At 21.2% G+C, this 23,798-nt stretch overlaps 11 protein-coding genes across 11 annotated transcripts in view; 6 read left to right on the plus strand and 5 right to left on the minus strand.

Moving 5' to 3' along the window:
* Positions 1-263: 263 nt before the first annotated feature.
* On the minus strand, positions 264-1,012 carry DDB_G0284809 (HesB/YadR/YfhF domain-containing protein; the record flags this gene model as incomplete). The annotated part of the gene is made up of 2 exons (XM_633326.1): positions 264-438; positions 558-1,012. The coding sequence occupies 2 exons, from the start codon at positions 1,010-1,012 to the stop codon at positions 264-266; spliced, it is 630 nt and encodes a 209-aa protein (XP_638418.1).
* Positions 1,013-1,990: 978 nt separating this feature from the next.
* DDB_G0284811 (hypothetical protein) lies at positions 1,991-2,872 on the plus strand (the record flags this gene model as incomplete). The annotated part of the gene is made up of 1 exon (XM_633327.1): positions 1,991-2,872. One exon carries the CDS (start codon positions 1,991-1,993, stop codon positions 2,870-2,872), a length of 882 nt encoding a protein of 293 aa, XP_638419.1.
* Positions 2,873-3,011: 139 nt separating this feature from the next.
* On the minus strand, positions 3,012-3,439 carry DDB_G0284813 (hypothetical protein; the record flags this gene model as incomplete). Its single annotated transcript, XM_633328.1, has 2 exons — positions 3,012-3,214; positions 3,424-3,439. The coding sequence occupies 2 exons, from the start codon at positions 3,437-3,439 to the stop codon at positions 3,012-3,014; spliced, it is 219 nt and encodes a 72-aa protein (XP_638420.1).
* Positions 3,440-4,363: 924 nt separating this feature from the next.
* Positions 4,364-7,265, plus strand: DDB_G0284841 (hypothetical protein; the record flags this gene model as incomplete). Its single annotated transcript, XM_633329.1, has 3 exons — positions 4,364-4,951; positions 5,081-5,302; positions 5,436-7,265. 3 exons carry the CDS (start codon positions 4,364-4,366, stop codon positions 7,263-7,265), a joined length of 2,640 nt encoding a protein of 879 aa, XP_638421.1.
* Positions 7,266-9,291: 2,026 nt separating this feature from the next.
* Positions 9,292-10,020, plus strand: DDB_G0284843 (hypothetical protein; the record flags this gene model as incomplete). The annotated part of the gene is made up of 1 exon (XM_633330.1): positions 9,292-10,020. The coding sequence occupies one exon, from the start codon at positions 9,292-9,294 to the stop codon at positions 10,018-10,020; it is 729 nt and encodes a 242-aa protein (XP_638422.1).
* Positions 10,021-11,611: 1,591 nt separating this feature from the next.
* On the plus strand, positions 11,612-12,627 carry DDB_G0284815 (hypothetical protein; the record flags this gene model as incomplete). Its single annotated transcript, XM_633331.1, has 2 exons — positions 11,612-12,392; positions 12,506-12,627. The coding sequence occupies 2 exons, from the start codon at positions 11,612-11,614 to the stop codon at positions 12,625-12,627; spliced, it is 903 nt and encodes a 300-aa protein (XP_638423.1).
* Positions 12,628-12,910: 283 nt separating this feature from the next.
* DDB_G0284817 (hypothetical protein) lies at positions 12,911-14,930 on the minus strand (the record flags this gene model as incomplete). The annotated part of the gene is made up of 4 exons (XM_633332.1): positions 12,911-13,311; positions 13,419-13,708; positions 13,813-13,949; positions 14,118-14,930. The coding sequence occupies 4 exons, from the start codon at positions 14,928-14,930 to the stop codon at positions 12,911-12,913; spliced, it is 1,641 nt and encodes a 546-aa protein (XP_638424.1).
* Positions 14,931-15,190: 260 nt separating this feature from the next.
* DDB_G0284819 (hypothetical protein) lies at positions 15,191-16,270 on the minus strand (the record flags this gene model as incomplete). The annotated part of the gene is made up of 2 exons (XM_633333.1): positions 15,191-15,906; positions 15,985-16,270. 2 exons carry the CDS (start codon positions 16,268-16,270, stop codon positions 15,191-15,193), a joined length of 1,002 nt encoding a protein of 333 aa, XP_638425.1.
* Positions 16,271-17,585: 1,315 nt separating this feature from the next.
* Positions 17,586-19,018, plus strand: DDB_G0284821 (hypothetical protein; the record flags this gene model as incomplete). Its single annotated transcript, XM_633334.1, has 3 exons — positions 17,586-17,849; positions 17,950-18,370; positions 18,459-19,018. 3 exons carry the CDS (start codon positions 17,586-17,588, stop codon positions 19,016-19,018), a joined length of 1,245 nt encoding a protein of 414 aa, XP_638426.1.
* A 550-nt stretch (positions 19,019-19,568) lies between these two features.
* DDB_G0284823 (hypothetical protein) lies at positions 19,569-19,962 on the plus strand (the record flags this gene model as incomplete). Its single annotated transcript, XM_633335.1, has 3 exons — positions 19,569-19,649; positions 19,743-19,864; positions 19,941-19,962. The coding sequence occupies 3 exons, from the start codon at positions 19,569-19,571 to the stop codon at positions 19,960-19,962; spliced, it is 225 nt and encodes a 74-aa protein (XP_638427.1).
* A 286-nt stretch (positions 19,963-20,248) lies between these two features.
* Positions 20,249-23,798, minus strand: part of DDB_G0284825 (RapGAP/RanGAP domain-containing protein) — a gene marked incomplete at both ends in the record, with an annotated part of 5,262 nt that continues 1,712 nt past the window's right edge. The window contains 2 exons of the mRNA XM_633336.1: positions 20,249-22,834; positions 22,957-23,798. The exon at positions 22,957-23,798 is cut by the window's right edge and continues 250 nt beyond it. Of these exons, the coding sequence (XP_638428.1) occupies positions 20,249-22,834; positions 22,957-23,798 (3,428 nt within the window). The remainder of the gene's footprint in view (positions 22,835-22,956) is intronic.

A 23,798-nucleotide genomic window follows, 5' to 3' on the forward strand; every position in this document is an offset into this window, starting at 1 on the left:
AAAAAAAAATTAAAAAAATAAATTCTCGAAAATTAATACTTTTTTTTTTTTCTCTTTTACTCATCCTTTCACCAAAGAAAGATTGATGATTTTTGAAAAAAAAAAAAAAATAAATGAAATAAAATAAAATAATTGAGACATTTATTTTTTTTTTTTTAGATTTTTTAAACCAGTTTTGTTCTATTTTATTCTTTTTTTTATTTTTGGTTTTGGTGTTGCCTTATTTTTTTATATTTATTTATTTATTTTAATTTAATTTAATTTTATTTCTTTAATTCAAATGAAATTTTACAACCACATGATTTTATTGTATTTGGGTTTGAGGCAACAACAAAAGAACTTCTCATTAATGCTGTTTCATAATCAATGATTGAACCTTCCATCATTTCTAATGAAATTTTATCTATAATTACTTTAGCCCCATTCCTAATAAATAATCTATAAAAAAAAAATAAAAATAAAAAAATAATTGTTAGCATGAATATTATATATATTTTTTTTTTTTTTTTTATAGATTATTTATTAGGAATGGGGCTAAAGTAAAAAAGTAAACTTACACATCATCATCTTGTAATTTATTTTCAACCTTTATTATATATTGATAACCACTACAACCACCCATATCTACCATTACTCTAAGGAAAATATCAGTTGAGTCTGATTTCTTTTGTACACTATTTAATTCCTTAACGCAACTATCTGTTAAAGTTATATTATATTTTGTGATATTTTCATTAATTTCTTCTGCTTCTTTTGATAGTTGTTGTTGTTCAGTTGATGGTGTTGTTGTAGTTGTTGTAGTTGTTTGTTGATGTATTGGGTTTGATGTTGTAGTTGTTGTAAAAAATTTAAAATTGAAACTTTGTATATTTTTTATTGGTGTGTTGATATTATTATTATTATGATTATTATTGTTAATAATTGGTGTTATTATACTATGTGGTTTTGTAATAAAACTCCTTTTAAGGAAATATGGTAATGATGAATTTTTTTTAAAAATTGATCTTATCATTTTTTTTTTTATTTTTTTTTTTATTTTTTCTTTGTTTTTTTTTCTTGTTTTTTGTTTTGTGAATGAAAAAAAAGTTTTTTAAATTAATTAATTAAAAAAAAAATTAAAAAAACGATGACAGTGCGATGATGTTTTGAAAAAAAAAAAAAAAAAAAAATTTAAAAAAAAATTTAAAAATATAAAATAAATTAATTTTTGGTAGTTATTTTACCTTTATTTATTTGGTTTTTTTTTTTTTTTTTTTTTATTATTATTATTATTCTTACCTAAAATAGAGGTTACTATTATCAAAAAAAAACTATTGTTGTGATTGTGATTGTGTTGTAATTGGTTGAGATTGTGTTTTGTTGGTTAGGGTGGTTGAGGTGAGATTTATAGTGGTTTTTTTTTTTTTATTATATTTATAAATTGAAGCTAAAAAAAAAATATTTATACAAAATTATTTTATTAAGCCAAGTAATATATAAATTTTTTTTTTTTTAAAAAAAAAAAAAAAAAAGAAATTTTAATTTAATTTAAATATTTAATTTTTTTTAAATTTTATTATTAAATTCATATTAAATAAAATAATTGCCCAAAAAAATAAAAAATAAAAAAAAATAAAAATAAAATTAAAAATTAAAAAAATATATATATATAAATTAATTCAAAATTAAAAACCAAATCTTGTATATTCAATAAAAATGATTTTAAAAATACAGTATCTTAATTTAAAGGTATATTTGTGGTACAAATTAATTTCAAAAAAAAAAAAAAAAAGGGTAAAAAAAAAAAGTTGTAAAAAAAAAGGTAATTATTTAATTAAAAATATTTTTTTTTTTATTTTTTTAATTTATTCGTCTTTTCCAACACACCTAATTTTTTGTTTTTGACAAAATTTAATCAAAAAGTTTCAAAAAAAAAAAAAAAAAAAAAAAAAAAAAAATTTAAAAAAAAAAAACGAAAGGTAGTTATTACTCAATTGAAAAGAAATACAGAATGGAAAATAATCCAAACCCACACACACCATCTTCTTCAATACCAACACCACCAACACCACAAACACCAACACCAACACCAACACCACCAATCCAAACAACAACAACACAATCATACACTGTATCATCAATACAACCACCACCAGAAATTAATAATGAAACTCATCCAAATTTTACAATGAGAGGAGCATTACCAAATCAAGGAGGTACATATGACTCAAATTCATTTCGTAATAATGCCACACCAAAAGTTTATAAACCAGTATTATCAATGGGAAAATTTAGAGTAATTGCAGGTATTTTATGTGCAACTGCATTTTATGTCTCAATCGTATCGGAATATGGTGACCATAATAATCAAAAGAAAAATGTAACTTCTGAATTTAGAAAGGCACATGATGAAATTGTATCAAGTTGGTTAGGTTTTGATATTAGAGAGAAATTTAGAAGTTTAGAAAATAATTATATGGCATTAAGAGATAAAAAGGGTAACACTGTTGATATAGAATCATTAATTCCAAATTCTTCAAAATTAACCATTACAAATCCAACAACAACAACAACAACAACAACAACAACAACAACAACAACAACAACAAATGATACTACAACCACTAATACTACTACTACTGATAAACCTGAAAAAGTAAATTCATTTTTAAATACTGCAACTGGTGGAAAAATGAATTCAGTTTCATACACTCCAGAATTTGAATCTGGTGCTAAAAAAGTGGAATCATTAATAAAAGAAAGTGAAAAAAGATCTTTAAGACTTGAACAATTAGTTGAAAAACAGTTTGAAGAATTACTCGAAAAATCATATGGACCATCTTCTTCATCATCATCATCCTCCTCCTCCTCTTCCTCTTCCTCTTCAAAATAAAATACAAATAATGTAATATATATAGCCTTTTTTTAAAAAAAAAAAAAAAGAGTTTTTGTTGTTATTTAAAATTTTTTATACAGGGGTTTATATTTATTTTTATTTTCATTTTCATTTTTACTTGAAATATTTTATTTTTTTATTCTTCTTTAATGATTTCACCATTTCTAACGATTGTAACTCTACCTTGACCAACTGGTTTTGAATAATCTATAGTTTTATAAGTAACATCCTTACGGTCGATTTTGAATGGATTTGTGTCAGGGTCCATTTGATCAATATATAATGCTGATGCTGATAATGCAAATAAACCTAAACTAAAAAGAATTCTTTTTTTTGGATCTACATTCTGTGTGTGGTGTGTGAGTGAGTGTGTGGGTGTGTGGGTGTTTGCATATGCAAGGTGTGAGATTTTTTTTTTTTTTTTTTTTTTTTTTTTTTATTTTTATTTTTATAAATAAAAAAAAAAAGTTAATAATTAATTTTTAAGATATCTTAAAAATATGTTAATTAAATTACAATCCACTTTTGCCAAAGAGATATTTTTTTACTTGGATCCTCAATCATGATTTGGAATTTTCTTGTGAAAAAATAAAAAATAAAAAAAATAAAAAAAAAAAAAAAATAAAAAAAAAAAACTGAATTTTTGAAAAAATAAAAAAAAAAAAAATATAAAAAAAAATAAAAATAAATAAAAATTAAAAAAAAAAAAAAAAAATTATATCTGATTTTTTTTTTTTTTTTTTTTTTTTTTTTTTTTTTTTTTTTGGCAAAACAAAACAAAACACATACGATAGTGGTGATGTGTTGAATAAAAAAATTAACACATTTTTTTTTTTTTATTTTTTGCCAAACACACACACTTTATCATTGTTAGTTGCTATTATATGCCAATTATAAATTTTTTATTTTTTTTTTATTTTTTTTTTAAAAATTTTTTTTTATTTTTTTTTTATTTTCAAAAAATTAATAATAATAATAATAAACCTATATACATTGTTATATAAATAAAATAAATAATAATAATAATAGATAAAAGTAAAAATTCCCTTTCAACACACACACCAACACACATTTAATCTTTTACTATTAGTTATTAAAAAAATAAAAAAAAAAATAAAAAAAATTATACACTATTTTTAATTTATTATTATTATTTTTTTTTTTTTTAAATAAAATTTGGCACTCCACTTAAATAATAAATTTTATTTCCCCCTCAATTAATTGTTGTTGTTTTTTTTATAAATTTTTTTTTTTTTAAATTTTTTTTTGATATTTTAAACTTTTTTTTGTTTATTATTTTAAATAACACTATTTTTTTATAAATAAAAAAACAAAAAAAAAAAAAGTAGTAAATAAGAAGATTATAAATAAAAGAATTTCAAAATTTTTTTAAAAAAAAAAAAAAAAAAAAACAAAAAAAACCAATATAATTAATTAAATAGCAACTATTTTCTTAAAAAAATAAGAGGGTTGAACCAAATATCAAATATGAATTCGTGGTCATTAGAGAGTGAAACAGATACAGCATCATTTATCAATAGCGAACTAGCAATTGAAAAACTAAAGGATCTGTTATTAAAAGAAAATCAAATCCAAAAATATAACGATGAAGATGATATTGATGGGGAAGTAGATGATGAAGACGATAATGAAGACGATAATGAAGAAGAAGAAGAAGAAGAAGATTTAGATTACGAAGAGGATGATGAAGACGATTATGACGAAGAGGAGGAAGAAGAGGATAAATTAACAAATGAAGAAATAGAGGACGAGGGAGAAGAAGATGGGGGAGCAGAAGAAGAAGAAATAGAAGAAGAATTATTACCAATTTCATCACCAACATCATCCACAACAACACCAGATATAATACCAGAATCATCATTGGATAAAGAAGATGATAAACAAATTTCAACGGAAAATAACAACAACAATCAAAAGAAACCAATAGATTTAAATGAACCTGCTTATTTAGAATATGAATGGGTATTTTACTATGACGATAGTACATTAAAGGGTCAAAATTCAGAGGATTATCAATCATATATTAAAAATTTAGGTTCTTTTAATACTGTCCAAGTAAGTTTTTTTTTTTTAAAAAAAAAATAGAATTGTTTATTTATAATAGATCTATAGGTTATTTTATATAAAATAATATAAAAATAGAATGAATATTAATAATAATAATAATGATGATTATGATTATAGGGGTTTTGGGAATATTGGAATAATATAATTAATTCATCAATGTTTCCTGATGGCGCAAATTTAAGATTATTTAAACAGGGTATAGCACCAATGTGGGAAGATCCATGCAATGAAAATGGTGGTAAATGGACACTATCATGTTATAGAGAACAATCTCATAATATAGCTTTGAAATCATTATTAGCATTGATTGGTGAACAACTAGACCATTCTCATGATATTGTATGTAAAACTAATCATTTTAAAAACAAACAAACAAACAAACAAACAACAACATACAATATACAATATATATATTTATTATTTTTGATATTAATAAAATTTATTTATTATTCGATTAATTACTATTTGGCAGTGTGGGTTTGTATTATCGGTTAGAGCAAGTAGACATGTTATTAGTATTTGGAATAAATCAGGAGATAATAAAGAAATACATGATAGAGTGAGTGAACAGTTAAAGGAATGTGTATTTGGTAGAGTTTTTAAATATTATCCACATAAACAATTTAGTGGTTCTGTACCACAAAGTCCAATGACACCATCTGTTAGTTCAAATAATCTTTCAAGTTATAACAATAACAATAATAATAATAGTTCAACACCAATGAAGAGGGAATATTCATCTCCAATGATTTCTTCAAATAATGGTGGTCATAACTACAATAATAACAACTACAACAACAACAGATTATCAAATTCATGTAACATTAATAGTGATTCTAAGGAAGATAACAACAGCAATAGTAATATTGAAAATAATAATAACAATAATCAATGTAATAGTAATAATTTAATCTCATCTTTTGAAAATGAAAATGATAGAAAAGAAACATTTAGACATAAAAAAAGCCAATCAACTTCTTCAATTTATGGTAGTTCTATAAAATCACCTTTATCAAATAGTAGCAATAATTCAAATTATTTTAATAGTAATAATAATAATAATAATAATAATAATACTAATAATAATAGTAATTGTAACAATAATAATAATAATAATAATAATAATAATAATAATAATAATAATACACCATTAAAACTTTCAAGAGATAATTCATATAATAACAACAATAGCAGTTTCAATAATAATGGAAGATTAAGAAAGGAAAATTCAAAATCAAATATTTTATCTTCAAAAGATAGTAAGCTTGATGAAAATAGTATAGCAGTTCAACAAAAACAACCACAACCACAACCACAAACACAAACACAAACACAACCACAAACACAACCACAACCACAACTACAGCAACAACAAACACCACAAAAGAAATTATATAAGAATGAATCAAGGGATAAAATAAATTTCCATTCAAATTCATCTAAACCGCCATTAAGAGATAGAAATAATAATCATACATTAAATACTACTCAGTCTGTAAATGAAACAATAACAACATCATCATCGTCATCGTCATCATCATCACCAGCATCATCACCATCATTATTACTATCATCATCTACAAATATAAATACACCAATTGAATTAGATGTAATTAAAAAAGAAGAAAAGAAAGAAAAGAAAGGAGAAAAAGAAGAAAAAGAAGAAAAAGAAGAAAAAGAAGATGATATTATTAAAAAGAATGAAACAGAAGAAGAGAGTATTACAGATGAGATTTTATCAGATTCAAATATTTCAACACCAATTGGTAGTAATGTAAATGATGATATTGAACGTGGTTGTTTATTCAATTCGAATGAAGAGAAAATTATTGATTCATCACCAAATGAAAATGAAGGCTCTGATAATTTTACAATTGATGAATTGGTTGAAAATATTTCTGAAGTTTCAGATTTCCACACTGATGAATCTTCATCAGTTTCTTTAAAGAGTGGTTCCAATTGTAATCAAAAATCAAAGAAAAAGAAATCAAAACAAAATAAATCATCGTCATCATCAAATAATATAAATACAAATAGTAGTGGTAAAGTTTTATCATCACCATCATCCTCTTCCAAAGTTAATTCAAAACCATCAACAAATGTTAGAAAGAATTCAAAAGTTAATAGTAAAAATCAAAGTCATACAAAAGGTAAATTCTTATCTTATGAAAATGATAATTCACTTGGTGATAAAAATTCCAGCTTTTTCAATTCACCAACATTTAAATTCTGTAAAGAACATTTTGTTGTTATCATAATGATTTTTGCTATCGTTTCAATAACAGTTATATTACAAAAATAAAAATAATAATAATAATAATAATAATAATAATAATAATAATAATAATAATAATAATAATAATAATAATAATTAGAGAGCCCAACTACTATAATACATAATTAAAAAATAGAAAAAGAAAAAAAAAAAAAAAAAAAAAAAAAAAAAAAAAAAAAAAAAAAAGAAAAAGAAAAAGAAAAAAAAAAAAACAAAACTAACAATGCAAATAAGAATAGTTTAAATAATTAATAGTAATAATCTCTAACCCTTCCAATAGTATATATTTTTTTTATCAATAAATAAATAATATTATTTGTTATAAAAAAAAAAAAAAAATGGAGATTTATAAATTCCTAAATTTTATTATTTTTTTTTTTTTCTAAACATTTTTTTATTTTTTTTTTTTATTTATTTTTTTTTATCAATGTGTGTTTAAATTTATTTTTAAAAATTTTTTTTTTTATATTTTTTAATTTTTTTTTTTTAATTTAAAAACAATTATATGAAAATAAAACCCCACATAAACAATTTTTTTCCTTTTTTTTTTTTTTTTTTTTTTTAATATATATATATATATCAAATAAAAATGTTTAATAAAATAATTTTATTGTTTATATTTTTTCAAATTTTAACAATTCAAATAAAATTAATTCATTCATATGAAATTAGATATTTTGTATTTAGTGATTCAGAATGTAATTCAACAAATATTAAAATAATGATCAGTGCTACAAAATGTTCAGATTTTGGATTGGTTCAAATTATTAATAATAATAAAATCATAATTAATAATAATATTAATTCAATAAATGATTGTTTATCTCCTTCTTCAAAGATCTCAAGTAATTCAATTGAAAAAGAATTAAATAAATGTTATTATGATCAGTCAAAGAATGAATCTTACTTGTTTCAATTATCAAAAAATGAACAGCCAATTTCAATTGAATCATTTTGCACTCAATTTAAACAATTAAATGATGATAGTAATAATAATAAAAATAATAATAAATATTACATGATTTACTCTCATAGAAATGGTAGTTGCCAATCAGTAGGAAATAATAAATTTACACAGTTGTATTGTATTGGAGATAAAATCCATGAATATAATTGTATTGATAAATGTAAAGATGATTATGATGAAGATATAATTTTAAATGAAAATAATAATTGCCAATTTGTAAAATCATATTTATCAAATTCAACAAATAATTGTAATAGTAAATCAGTTAAAGTATCAAAATTATTAAACAATAAAATTCAATTAGAAAATTCAAGTAGTAGTAGTACATTCAATCTCTTTTTATTATTACTTGAAATTATAATTATTATTAATGTGGTTAATTATATTTAAAAAAAAAAAAAAAGAAAAAAAAAAAAAAAAAAATTAAATAATTAAATAAAAAAAAAAAAAAAATAATTAAATAAAAAAATTAGTTTTACATAAACTATATTTATATTTATATTTTAGTTTATAATATATCCAAAATTAAATATTATTATAAAAAGTTATTATAATAATTTTTTTTAATTGAAAATCTATTTTTATATATATTTTAATTTATATATTTTTTTTTTATTTTTTCTAAATATAACCCCCACCCAATTTTCTTTTTTTTTTTTTTTTTTTTTTTTTTTTTTAAATAATTAAGATTTTGATTAAAGATTATTACAAATAATTTAACCAATTCAAATAAAAGATATTGATTTTTAAAACCTAGCTTCAATCTTTATCATTTGTAATGTGGCTATCATGACAACAATAGATCCTTTAAAAAGAAACATGTTTTTATTATAACACATAATTTTTAACTACTTTTTTTTATATTTTTTTTTTTTTTTTTTTTTTTTTTTTTTTTTTTTTCCAAACTTTATAAATAAAGAAAAACAAAAAAAAAAAAAAACCTTAACCAAATTTAAACCTGTACACATAAATAAATAGTTTTTCCTTAAAAATAATAATAATATTTAAAAAAAAAAAAAAAAAAAAAAAAAGTTAACTTAGAATAAATATATATATGTATAAATATTAAAAAAAAAAAAAAAAAAGATGGATTTTAAAAAATTAATTATATTTTGTATTTTTTTTGTATTTTTTGTTTATAAAACTCAATCATTTGAATATAGAGAATATCATTATGGTAGTGATAATTGTAAAGATAAGTTACATCATATATATTCAACATCAATGTGTTCAGAATATGGGTTAATTCAATACAATTCAAGTGAATCAAAAGTAACAATTATAAAGAGTATTAATTATAGTACATGTGAAATCGATTCAAATAAAACATTAGTTAGTACAAGTTATTTTGTAAATAAATGTACAAAACTTAATTCAGTTTCAAGTGTTTTCATTAGAGTAGAACCAGATGATAATCCATATAAATTAACAGATTTTTGTAATTCAATTACATTTATAAATAATAATTGTGATAATGTTATTGTAAAATCTTTTAAAAATAATACATGTTTCAATGCAAATGATTATGATTTAAATAATAATAATAATAATAGTAGTAATAATAACAATAATAAAAATTCAACTGAAATTAATAATTTCAAAAGAATAAGTTGTAGAGGTAGCTATATTGATATTGATATTTGTAATGGTGGGTGCTCTGATATTCAATGTAAATTTAATGCAACAATAGATTCAAACTCTGCAAGTTGCCCAGAAATTCAGTATCAAAATTTACATAACAACAGTCAAAAATTAAATAATAGTTCAATTTTATTATTTTTATTCTCAATTATATTAATTTTATTAATTTTTTAAATAAATTATTATAATTTTTTTATTTTTTTTTAATTCAATTAAAAAAATTTTATTGTTTTTTTTTGTGTATTATTAATATATAATAAAAAAAATAAAAAAATTGTAACAGATAAAAATAATTGGGCAAAGTATAAATAATATATTGTAAAATTTTATCATTCCACAATTTGCGAGTTTTTCTCTTTCTATTTATGAATATTTTACAAATTTGCTGACGCGACTTTTAAAAGATATGTAAAAATTGTTATAAATTTTTATTATTTTTTTTTTCTCAAAAAAAAAAAAAAAAAAAGTCAAACTATTCAAAAAATATAATTGACCTGATTAACATTTTTTAATTTATTTAACCTTTATTGTATATTTGTAAATTAATTATAAATTAATTCAAATAAATTTATCACTTTTTAATACCACGCCAACCAGTCAAAGGTGGGTTAATTTTTTATTTTTTTTTAATTTATTTATATTTATCATGATGATCATATAAAATAAATTAATTTAAAATCTAACCCAACTTCTCACTAATTTGTGTGGTAAAAAATAATATTGATAATGATAATAATAATAATAATAATAATAATAAATTGAATAATAATAATAATTATTAAATTAATAAGAATAGAATAAATAACAATAAACGTGGGTTTTTCAAGAAATAATAAAAAAATTACCTACATACACACATATTAACACACCCACATAAAAAATCAATGTTAATTTTTTAGTACCCCTTAATATTAACCCACAAATTACCCCTTCACATGATGAATTTCACGACAGTCAATATTATAAATTTTGAATTTTATTAAATTTAATGAAAAAAAAAAAAAAAAAAATGAAAAAAAAAAAAAAATAGAAATACCAAAACAAGCTCCAATGAAAGTAAGTTAACAAATTGTTATAATTTATTAAGTTAAATTAAAGAAAAAAATGAGTCGCGATATCATTATATATATTAGTTTTTACCAATTGATTTTAAAATATTTTCAAGTGGTGTTTTTTTCTCCCAAACCATTTTTTTTTTAATGAGAAACCAAATGGTGTTAGCATCATATTTTTTCCAAATTATTTGTTATTATTTCCAATATTTGTCATGTCGATTATCAAAAAAAAAAAAAAAAAAAAAAAAAAATTTTTATATCGTCAAACACTTCCAAAAATCGTATATAAAACATTAAAAAAAAAAAAAAATAACAATTTTGTATTTATGATATCAGACTGTTTTCAAAAAATTGTGTATAATAGAACAAATTGTACTAGTAAAATAATAATTTCCAAAAAAAATTAAAATTTCAATTAAATAAATTATAATAATAAAAATTATAAAAAAAAAAAAATAAAAAAAAAAATAAAAAAAATAAAAAAAAAAAAGTGTATAAATAATCATTTAATTTTATCTTTTCATTAAATAAATAATAAACAAAGTAAAAAAACAAAAATTCCAAATTAAGTAAATCATAAACTAACAAATCTTATCAATATCCCTTAAAAAAATAAAATAAAATAAATAATATTAAATAAAAAATAAAAAAAAAAATAAAAAAAAATTATTTGATTAAAAAATAAAAAAAAAAAATAAAAAAAAAAAAAAATGAAAGGACAATTAATTTATAATAAAAATAATAATAATAATAATAATAATAATAACACCAATATTAAAATTAAAAAATCTAATAATAAAATAAATTGCATAAACTCAAAATTTTATTCTAAACTAACCAAAATGAATCATAACAAAACATATAATATTCTAAACTTGAATAAACAAATTAAACAATTAGAAATCTGTAATAATATTTATTTAACTGATAATAAAAATAATAATAACAATAACAATAACAATAACAATATAGATAATAATATGGATCATACTTGTAATAATAATAATAGTTTTCATATTTATGATAACTATATGTTATCATTAAAAAAATTAACAATTAATGTTATTAAAATTTTAATTCATTTCAAACAATTCACTAGTATTTCAATAAAAGATATTTCAAATTATCTAAATGTTTCAACAGAATCTATTTCTTTTATAATTAAAATTCTATATATATTGGAAATTGTTGAAAAAGATAGTAATGATGAGACTCATTACATTTGGAAAGGATTATATGATAATCAAGATTTTATTGAAACTATTGATTATATTTCAAATTCAAAATCAAATTTTGTAACAAATCATTCTGAACCATTTTTAAATATTTATGACAATTATCATCCATCTATAAATGATATTGAAAGTAATAATCCAAAATACAATAAAGATATCGGTTCAATATTACATCAATTTTTAAAGAATTTAATTAAAAGGGATTATGTTTCATTTTTACATTTGAAAAATAATATTTATTTAATTGATTCTCAATGTAATTATTAAAAATTTTATTTTATAATTAATTTATAGCCTTATTAAAAATTTTCTAATAAAAAAAAAAAAATCTTTTTTTTTTTTTTTTTTTTCTTTTTTTTTTAAAAATAGATTACCACATTGTAAATATTTCAAAAGTTTTATATGCCCTCGGTTTAATTTCAATTGAAGTTTCAAAGAACAATAATTTAATATATTTTAAATGGATTGGTTTTATTCCAAAAGAACAGTAGTAGAAAATATTATTAAATTTAAAAAAAAAAAATAAAATAATTAAACATTTAAATATTGTAAATAAAAAATAAAATAAATATATAAACTGTAGATTTTTTTTAAGTTTTTTTTTTATTTGAAATATAATTAATCTTGATTATAATAATTTATTTACAAAATTGTATTATATGTTATAGATTTGTTATTTTTAATTTTTTTTTTTTTTTTTTTTTTTTTTTTATTTCTATATTTTAATAGTTTTTTTTTTTTATTTATTTATTTTTTTTCATTTGAAAGTTAAATTTATTTTCTACCACCAGCTCTCTTGCTTTTACCTGGTCTTGATTGTTTAGCAGCACGTGAACCACCTTTACCAGCACCACCACTACCACCTCTACTAGCACCACCTTTACCAGCACCTCCTTTACCACCTTTGTTCATTTTACCACCTTTACCTCTTGAGTAATCTCTATCTTCATTATTTTTCTTTACACTAAAGCCACTCATATCATTAACAGAGCCTTTATCGTTTGTCTTTGCATATCTCTTTTTACCACCAAATCCATATTTAGCATCTTTCTTCTTTCTCTTATCACCTTTAACTGGTAATTTTGATTTTTCAACTTTCTTTCTATCTTTTTTAGCAGCTATATCATCAATTAAATCAATATTAAATTCATCTGAAACATTACCTTTTTCACGATCTAAAATAATTTTTAAAAAAAAAAAAAATTATTAATATAAAAGTTGTGCGGAAAAAAAAAAAAAAAAAAAAAAAAGAAATTTAAATTTAAATAATATAATATGTTACTCTTTCTCCATTTTTTAACAGATTCAATGGCATCTGATTTTTGTTTTTGTCTTTCTTGTAATTTTTGAGTTTGAACTTGTTTGCCAAACTTTTTGATTTCTCTCTTCTTTCTAATCATCTCTGAAGTTTCAACTCTCTTCTTCTCTGATTGAATATTTGTTTTAATTTTGTGCATTTGTTGATCAGATTTAATCATCTCTGCAAAGAAATCTGGTTTTCTTCTAACTGTTAAACCATTTTGAGCACATAATTTTTCACATTCTGTAACTGATTGTAATGTTTGTTTATAACTAATTTTAAAAAAAAAAAAAAAAAAAAAAAAAAAAAATTAGTATTTTTAATAAAAAAATAAAATAATAATAAAACAATAATAAAATATAAAAAAAACACATACAAAGCGATTTCTCTATGAAAATCATCATGAATATCTTCAATGTCTAATGGTGTTTGTGATGTAACTGCTAATGTATGAACCCATGGAACTTTACCACTTGATAATTTAAAATCTCTTAATTTACTTTTCATACCTTCCTATAATATTTAAATTTAATATTTATTATTATTATTATTATTATTATTATTATTATTATTATTATTATTATTATTATTATTATTATTATTATTATTATTATTATTATTATTATTATTAGTATTTATAATAATAATTATTAATTTATTTATATTTATATTAATACATACAATATCATTTACAACATATTTTTGACGATTTGATTTTAAATGTTGTTGTTCTAATCTTTGTTTTTTTTCTTCTTTATCCATTTCATTTTCTGAATCAAGTAATTCACCATCTTCATCAATGAGTTCTTCATCAGAATTGATTTCTCTAATAATTTCTGGTGCTTTTCTTGGTTTTTTAGCTTCTTCTTTAAGAATATCAGAAACTGAAGCAAAACCTTGGAAAGCATTACCTGACATTTCAATCTTTTTACTTAATTTTTTATTTGTTTTTGGTGCTTCAATTTCTTGTTCTTCCTCTTCCTCTTCTTCTTCTTCTTCACTATTCATTTCATCAAATAATTCATCAACATCTTCATCTTCACCATCTTCATCTTCTTCTTCCTCCTCTTCATCATCTTCTTGTTCATTTAAATCATCACCATAAACATCATCATCATCTTCTTCATCACCTTCAAAATCATCTTCACCATCATCTTCACTATCATCGAAATCCATAACTTGTTGGTTATCATCTTCAGATGAGAAATCATCTTCATCTTCATCATCAAAATCACCACTATTTGAAATCATTTCTTGGAGTTGTTTTTTTAATGCATTTTCATCAAATCCTTCAGATTCTTTCTTTTTGTTATTTGATTTCTTTGCTTGTTGTTGTTGTTGTGCTGCTGGTTTTTGATTGGTTTGTTTCTTTTCAACGACTGGTGCTACTGATTTCTTTGATAATTGTGTTACATTTTTAGCTGCTGCTACTGGTTTCTTTTGATTTTGTGCAACTACTTTTTTATTACCTGCTGTATTACCTTTAACTGCCATTTTTTTTTTTTATATTTTAATTTTATTTCTTTCTATCTAAATATATATAAATATAATAAAAAAAATAAAAAATGAATAATTAAAATAATAAAAATTTAAAAATAAAAAATAAAAAAAAAAAAATTAAAAAAAGAAAATTGAAAAAAAAAAAAAAAAACGAAAAACGACAAAAAAAAAAAAAAAATTAAAATAAAATAAAATAAAAAATAAAAAACGAAAATGATTTTTTTTTATTTTTTTTTATTTTTTTTTTTTTTTGTTTATTGTGAAATTTCAATTGTTGGAGTTGGATTACTTGGTAATAATTGTTTTTTTTCATTTTTAGGGTTACTACTACTACTTGCAACATTATAATCATCAGCATCTTCATCATTTCCTTCATTATCCTCATCTTCGTCATCCTCTTCATCACGATTATTATTACCAAAGAATCGGTTTAAGAAATGACCATGGTTATGATTATATTTTGGACGGAATAAAAACAATAATAAAATGAAAAATATTGTATTAATTAATAGATTCAATATGGTTACAACTCTATACTTTATATATGGATCAATGAAATGAGCAACAATGATTACAATTGGATGCAAAAGGAACCAATTTAGGAATACAACAGTGAAAATGAACATCAACTTCTTTTTAGAACCATCAATTTCAATACGATAATATAAATGATTACTAAATAAAAAGAATCCAACTATTACACCATACAATGAGACCAAAATGTATCCTGGTGTTGTATCTAAAAAATAGCTATAATTATTACTATTATTATTATTATTGTTTGCATTAAATTCAACATCAAAAACAAACATTATATAAATTGTCCAACTTAAACCAATCATTGATAACGTTATTAAATAGTTTAAAATTCTTTGGAAAACATTTACACCATATTGGGTACTATTTGTCCATCCTTGTCCAATTATTAATAATAATAATAAAAATAATCCATTTCCTAAAATATAAAATACTATTTTTTTCAATTAATTTAGAATTAATTTTTTTTTTTTTTTATTATTTTTTTTTTTTTAAAATACTAAAAACATACAATTTCCAAATAATTCAACATATGGAATTTCTTTTGAAAAATGAATTATACTTAACCAATTTGTTAAAAATAATATTTGACTTATGATGAAAATTAATAAAACTCCTGAAAAATATTCTAGGATTTGACATCGAATTCCATTACTCCATCTTGAAATTATATAATAAAGTGATACACCAAAAAGTCCAACAAAAACACATAAAAATATTAATTGAACTCTTGGTATTACATTTTCATCACTATTAACATCATTTAATTCACTACTATTAAAAAATTCCTCTATCATTTATTTTCAATTTTATTATTATTTATTTTTTTAATTATTAAATTTTTTTTTTTATTTTTTTTATTTATTTTTCTACAATAAAAATTAATTAAACTGCTTTTTAAAAAAATAAAAAAATAAACAAATAAATTTTAATAAATGATTTTATTATTTTTATTATTTTCTTTAAAAAAAAAAAAAAAAAAAAAAAATATGGTAATTTTATTTTATTTTTTATAATTTTTATTTTATAATTTTTATGGTTAAATAATATTAATGATAGTAGTAAAAAAAAAATTATGAAAGAAATGTTGATAGAATTTTATTACTAATGATTATTAATGCTACATTGATTTTTAGTGGGTAATAGTATGTTTAGATATGTGTGTTAAAAAAAAAAAAAAAAAATTATTCATTTTTTATATTTTTTATTTTTTTTTAAACTTTTTAATGCAAATATTAAAAAATTATAATTAAATTATTTTTAATAGAAATCTGATTGTTTTTAAAATTTATTTAATTTCATTAAGGTACTAGTTAATAAAAATATTACTTTAGTAATTATTATTAAATCTCTTTTTTTTTCTTTTTTTTTTTTTTTTTTTAATCTCAATAAATTTACGCATAATAAATACACAACAAAATATGTTTACTATAAGTTCATTTTTATTTTATTTTTTTAATTTTTATTATTTATTTATTTATTTTTTTTATTATTAATTTTTTTAATTTATTTTTTTTATTTTTTTTTTATTTATTTTTTTTTTTATTTTTTTTTTTTTATAAATCTTATTCATGTAAATGATTAAAAAGGTTAAAATCATTGAAATTAAAAAATATATATGGAGAACACAAAGTGGTTGGTAGCATGGGGGATTTTCTATTTTGAGAAAGATGAATTTTTTTTTTTTTTTATTGTGTGTGGGTGTATTTGTTTATTTTTTATTTAAAAATATTATTTTTTTCATTTTTATTTCCCACATTGGGAAGGTGTTACTTTTGGAAATCATAAAAAATATATAAAAAAAAAATAAATAAAAATACAAAAAAATAAATATTGAAAAAAATAATTTATCCACCTCCCAATTCAAGGTAAAGAGTGCTAAAGTGTGTTTTTAAGTGTGTATTTGTTTTGATAATTATTTTTTTTTTTTTTTTTTTAATTATTTATTATTTATTATTTTTTTAAAAAATTGAATCAAATTGAAAAAAAATCTCTATATAAAGCTAAAATTTTTTTTTTTAATCATTATTCACATCCTATTATAAATACAATAAAAACAATAATTACAAAAAAAATTGTCAAATAATTAAAAAAAAAAAAACAAAAAAAAAAATGAATCATTTAAAAATATTTTTATTAGTCTGTTTAACAATTTTAGTTTCCACGGTTGGTTCTATGAGGCTAAGCGGTGAAATCTCTTCCAAAGGTACCTTTACTCAATATATTGGTAAATTCTGTTACAATGATAATGGTGGTAATATTATAGTGGATCTTAACTGGGATCATTATAATATCGATACTGCAAAATTATTATTATTCTCTGATTCAATTGAAAATGTTTTAGAAAAAGTAGAGTCTTTATCATGTCAAAATACAGTATGTTTTTATAAATATTATTATTATTATTATTTTTTTTTTTAAATATTAATTTTTTTTTTTTTTTTTTTTTTTAATAAATAAATAAATATAAAAAAAGGTAACACCAAGTTATGTGTTTAATAAATACTCTAATCTTAGTAAAATCTATGAAGTAAAAGGACAACGTGATAGATATTGGTATTTGGTTATTCAAAATTGTGAAAAGTTTCCAAGTAATTTAAACTATGATATCAGTCTCTTAAATGATGGTGATTCATTTGATAAATTTCTCTCAGCTGATCATCAATCTGTACCACAAGCTCATATTTTTTACTTTTTATTCGGTATGGTATTAATTATGGTTTCAATTGTATGGATTGGTCAATACTTTAGAAGAAATAAATTAAATGGTTGGGTAATTGAATGTTTAATTTTGATAATGATTCTATCATTAATGTCTATATTTTTATATACATTAAATTGGATTTATATAATTTATAATTTACCACTTGGTAAAAATATTTTTGAAATTGCAAATTGTAAGTAATAATAAAATATATATAAATTTAAAAATTATTAACAATATTTTTTTTTTTTTTTTTTTTTTTAAAATTTTATTTTTATTAGGGGTTTATGTTTTAGCAAAGAATTTATTTTTCTTATTGTTAATTTATGCTGGTCAAGGTTGGACAACATCAATTTATTCTAAGTCAAAATTAAGAAATTGTATCAATATATTCTTAATTGTATTTAATATTTCATTGGGATGGTCATTAAGTTATATTTATGATTATTCGAAACCAGATATTAGACCATACAATTATTATTTAGATTGTTTACCTGGATACTTTTCTTATGTTGCATACGGCTTATTAACGGTCTATTTTATTTATTGCAATATAATTTCCTATAGATCATTAAATGATGCTGAGCCGGCTAGAAAAACATTTTTAAAAATTTTCACATTGGTTTTCTCAATATATATGTTGAGTCCGATTTTGGTTGGTATCATCTCCCATTTCCTTGTGGATTATATGAAATTCAAAGTTTCAACTATAATGAATCACACTTTGGATTTCATATTTTACATTACTCTAATGGTGTTCTATAGGCCTACAGCTGGAAATATTTTAGTAACAAAATTAGTAAACCCTTATAATATTGAATTAAGAGAAATTAAATATTAATTAAATTTCAAAAAAAATCGATTTTTTTTGAAATTTAATTAATATTTAATTTCTCCAGACCTTTAATTTTTAATAAATAAATAATAATTTAAATGTTTTTTTCTTTATACTAAAATAATTTTTAATATTTTTTAATTTTTTTTTTATTTATCTTTATTTTTTTTTTTATTATAAAAAAATGGTTATTAATAATTTTTATATTTTAACTTTTTGCAAATATAAAAAAAAAAAAAAAAAAAAAATGGTTATTAATAGTTTTTATATTTTAACTTTTTACAAAAAAAAAATAAAAAAAAAATTATTCAAATGAGGTAAAACACCAGTGTTAATATATTTATTTTTTTAAAAAAATAATAATAAAAAATATTAAAAAAATCAACGCGAAAATTGGTGTGAATTTAATCACAAAAAAAAAAAAAAAACAAAATAAATAAAAAATAAAAAATAAAAAAAAAAAAAAAAAAAAAAAAAGAAAAAATTTTGAAAATTTTTTCATTTTTTTTTTTTTTTTTTTTTTTTTTTTGTTTCATAAACATAAATACATAATAAAATGAACTCATTTTTTAGATTAGCTAGAACTTCATTCAACCAAACCAAAACCATCGCTCAAAGAGGTGGTCATGGTCCAGTCGTATGTATTCATTAGTTATTAAAGAAAATAAAAAAATAAAATCAAAAAAATATAAAATCTAATCAATTTTATTAAATTAACACTCAATAATAGGAACTCGGTACCTCTGAATACAGTTTAAGCCCAAGCGTTCATGCTGCTATTTCCCTTTCAGTTAAATTATCAGCTTTTGCCTTTTTCTTTGCTTACCCATTTGCTGTTATCAGATACCAAAGGTAATATTAAAAAAAATAAAATAAAATAAAACCTATTAAAAAACATTAACTAACCCCACTATTTATTTTTTTATAGATCTAAAAAAGAATCTGGTTAAACTTTTTCTTTAAATAATATAATGAATACAGAATATAAAAATAAAATCAAATAAAATCAAGTAATATATAACATTTAAATTTTTAAAATTTCATTTTTCTCTCAATCTTTTTGTTTATTTATTTATTTTTATTTTTTACAGTTTATCAATATATGTTTTGGATTTTAATAAATTCACAATAAAGAGATATTTCTCAAATTTATGGAAATTGGAAATTTTTTTTTTTAAAAAAGTTATATATATATGTTTTTTTTTTTTTTTTTTATTATTATTTCAATTTAAAATTTTAAATTGGTGAAGGTATACCAATTGTTGATGGTGGAGTTGTTGAAGGAGTTAAAGATGAAGGTGAGGAAGGTGATGAAGTAGTAGCGGAAGAAGGACCAGAAGTGATTGGAGCAGTTATTGGGAAATTACTTGAACCAGAAGCAACTGAATGAATATAATCGACATAATTTCTATCGGAAGAATAACGATCAACGATTTCTTTGATACGGAATTTTCTGAGTACATAAGGTTTTGAATAATTTGGAGTATTATGACGAACATAACGATAGGCATTGATAGCGGTTTGACGAACCAACAATGGTAACAATTCCTTATTGACAGCCATACCATGAATTAATGGACCAAATAATGGTACTTTTGATTCTTTACGATAGATTTGAATTCTGAATAAACCATTTGGTAGCGGATAAACGATGACCAAAGCATCATTGAATTGAGAGGTGATAGTGGTACTATTGTAATCACGGATATGTTCGGACCAAATGATGTTTACAATATCATTACCCACATGACGTTTCTTATGAATTTGTTGTGAATCGGTTGGATTGGTTGGCATTAATGTGATATCGTGAAAGATGGCCTCAACCGATGGAGTTGCATAATATGGAGCATAGACACCAGTTGTCTTTTTACGATCCAAACCACCCATATAGCCTTGATGTTGAGCCAATTCAACTGGCCAACCTAAACCATCGACAAATTGACGATAGAGATTTGAAGTGTGAGCATTGGCACCACCTTGACTATTGTATTGTTTGGTTTGGTCATTTCTAAGGATCTCTTTTTGGTCATCTTGACCTTCGCATGTATAGATGACACCAATCTTTAAGATTTCACGACCAGGAGTGATATCCAATTGAGTTAGAGCACGACTTAATTTATTTGTTGATTCCAATTGACGTAGAGTGTTGGTATAGATATTAACATCCAAGAAACCTAAATAAGATAAAAGTAAACGACAACTTTGAGAGACAATCGATTTTGCTTTATCAGGGATTTGAGCATTCCAAGTGCTACCAATTGGTGGTAATGCGTATTTCTCTTGAGTATTTAATGAATCTTCCCTTTGAATGAATGCATTCAATTCATTTTGATTCTTTGTAAAGATATCAACTAGATTTGCTTTCAAACAATTCAATGGTTGATTTAAGAATTTTCCTTGACTTGGTAAACATTCTGGATGTTCAACAGAGAGATTCTCCAAGAGTTTATTTAATTTTTCATCCTTTTCAACCGGTTTAACTGTTAAATCATTTGAATATTTATTGATTAAATGATAACTATTTTGATTGGAATCTAAAACCATTAGATTACTATTTGTACCCTCCAATAGTGATGGGAGTGGTGATTGTTTAATTTGATTCTCCAAATCATAATCACAATCAAAGTTCCAAACATATTTACCGGTTGCGTCACGTATAAATAATCTTGCATAGGAACCTGATCCATTTGGTTTAGGAATTTCAACAACGCTAATTAATGCATTCTCGTTCAATACACAAAATAATGGTAATGTTGAAATATTAGTTGGTGGTGATGCATTAATTTGTGATGATGATGATTGTTGTTCATCATTTTCATCAAATAAAGTTTTATCATCTTCTTCATCAATCATTGAACTAATGAATTCTGCACCTTGTTTTGATGGGAAATTATGAGTGAAATTTAAACAATGATTTAATAAAGTTTCACAAGCATCATGTATTACAACGAATTTTGTAGTTTCTTCCTCCTCTTGATTGGTTGAAGTATTTGTTGATTTATCACCACTATCTCTAAATTTATCATTAATCTTTGAGATAACATTCTTTTTAATTGTTAAATTTTTAGTAACACCTTTAATATGATCCTTTGAATCACCACCGGCATTTAATGCATTAGCGGCGGCGGCAGCAGCTTCTTGTTTTAAAATATTTGAAAATGAATTTGAACTCCACATTTCATCTTTTAGACCTAAACCTTCTTCAATACAACGAAACATTAAACCACGGAATTCAGCATAACTACTATCATCGAAAATACTATTATCCAATGAAATCCAATCCAAAAGACAATGGAAATGACTTGCGATTGTAATTTCAGCAACGGAAGAGGTGGCAGCTTCAATCTCGGGTAAAACTCTTAGAATACTTGTACAAAGTGAAACTAGTATCTTTTGAATGGTTGATTTTGAAAGTTTCTTAAAGATTAAACCAATGGAAGATAAAGAATCCAATGCAGCTCTTGCAACGGTAGTATCGATACTTGTGGTATGATTGGTTATCTCATCGACGATTTCATTCACCAAGTCTTGATTAAAATTACAATTAAATTCCTCCATTAAGAATACTGATAAACCCCAAACACAAATAACCTTATTCTCTGATGACTTATCACTCTTTAATGTCACTGATAATATCTCTACGATATCTTTTTTCATTTCACTCATTGTTAAATCATTACCTAATAATTTACCTTTAACTTCTCTTTGATTATAAATATCCATATTTGGAAATTGATTTGGATAAAATATTAATGAATTTATAATTACAATACATTTCTTTCTAACTTCTAATGGTATTGTAATTTCACCTTTTAATGTTAACTTTTTTGAAAAAAAAAAAAAAAAAAAAAAAAAAAAAAAAAAAAAAAAAAAAAATTATTAATATAAAATAAATTAAAAACAATTAATTTTTTTTTTAGTAATAAAATATTACTATTACTTACAATAACTTTAATTTTATATAAATAAGTTGGAATTAAAATATTTGCACCAGGAATTGAAAGATTAAAAATATTACTTGAATTTAGTATGATTGACCAAGATAAATCAATACCATTTGAAGATGGTGAAACCATAGCAGCATTGATAACACTATAGAAATGAGAGAGTACAGAGATTGGATATTGTGGATGATGACGACAAACTAATCTACAAAGACAACCTAAAGCCAAAACTTTACCTTTAGTATATTTTGAATCCAATTGACAAGTATCAAATAATCTTGAACCGAAAATATTGATCAAAGAGAGATGTTTTGGTTTATTTTCATCCAAATAATCAGAGAATTCAACCTCTTGTTCGGTTCTAATGAAAAGGTCAACAATGTCAACGATGATTTGAGTTGCCATTTCATGAATGGTTGGTTCTTTAATTTTTGATAGATTTCTAAACAAATCCAATAGACAATGCCAAATGGCCTTACAAGTCTCAACATCCCATTGAATATTTTGATGAATTGCAGGATCTTGTGAAATCTCTGAGGGTACCTCTTGATGATCCAATGATTTTGGTTCACCACCTTTGGCAGTGTTTCTAATGTCTTTAAGTTTCTTTGTGATTAAACGTTGTGATAATGGATAGATTAACTCTTTCAATACCAAAGTGACTTGTAATAATTTTGATTTAATTTGTCTTATAACCTCTGGACGATGATAAATCTCTTCAAATTGTTGATGAAATTGTTCCCATAGTTTCTTATTATTAATCTCTTTAGATTTAATCCAACCATATAATGTAGTTGATACTATACTCTGTTCTAATGATACACTAACCGATTTATTTGGAT

Source organism: Dictyostelium discoideum (genome assembly GCF_000004695.1).
Source record: "Dictyostelium discoideum AX4 chromosome 4 chromosome, whole genome shotgun sequence".
Classification (NCBI taxonomy): Eukaryota; Evosea; class Eumycetozoa; order Dictyosteliales; family Dictyosteliaceae; genus Dictyostelium; species Dictyostelium discoideum.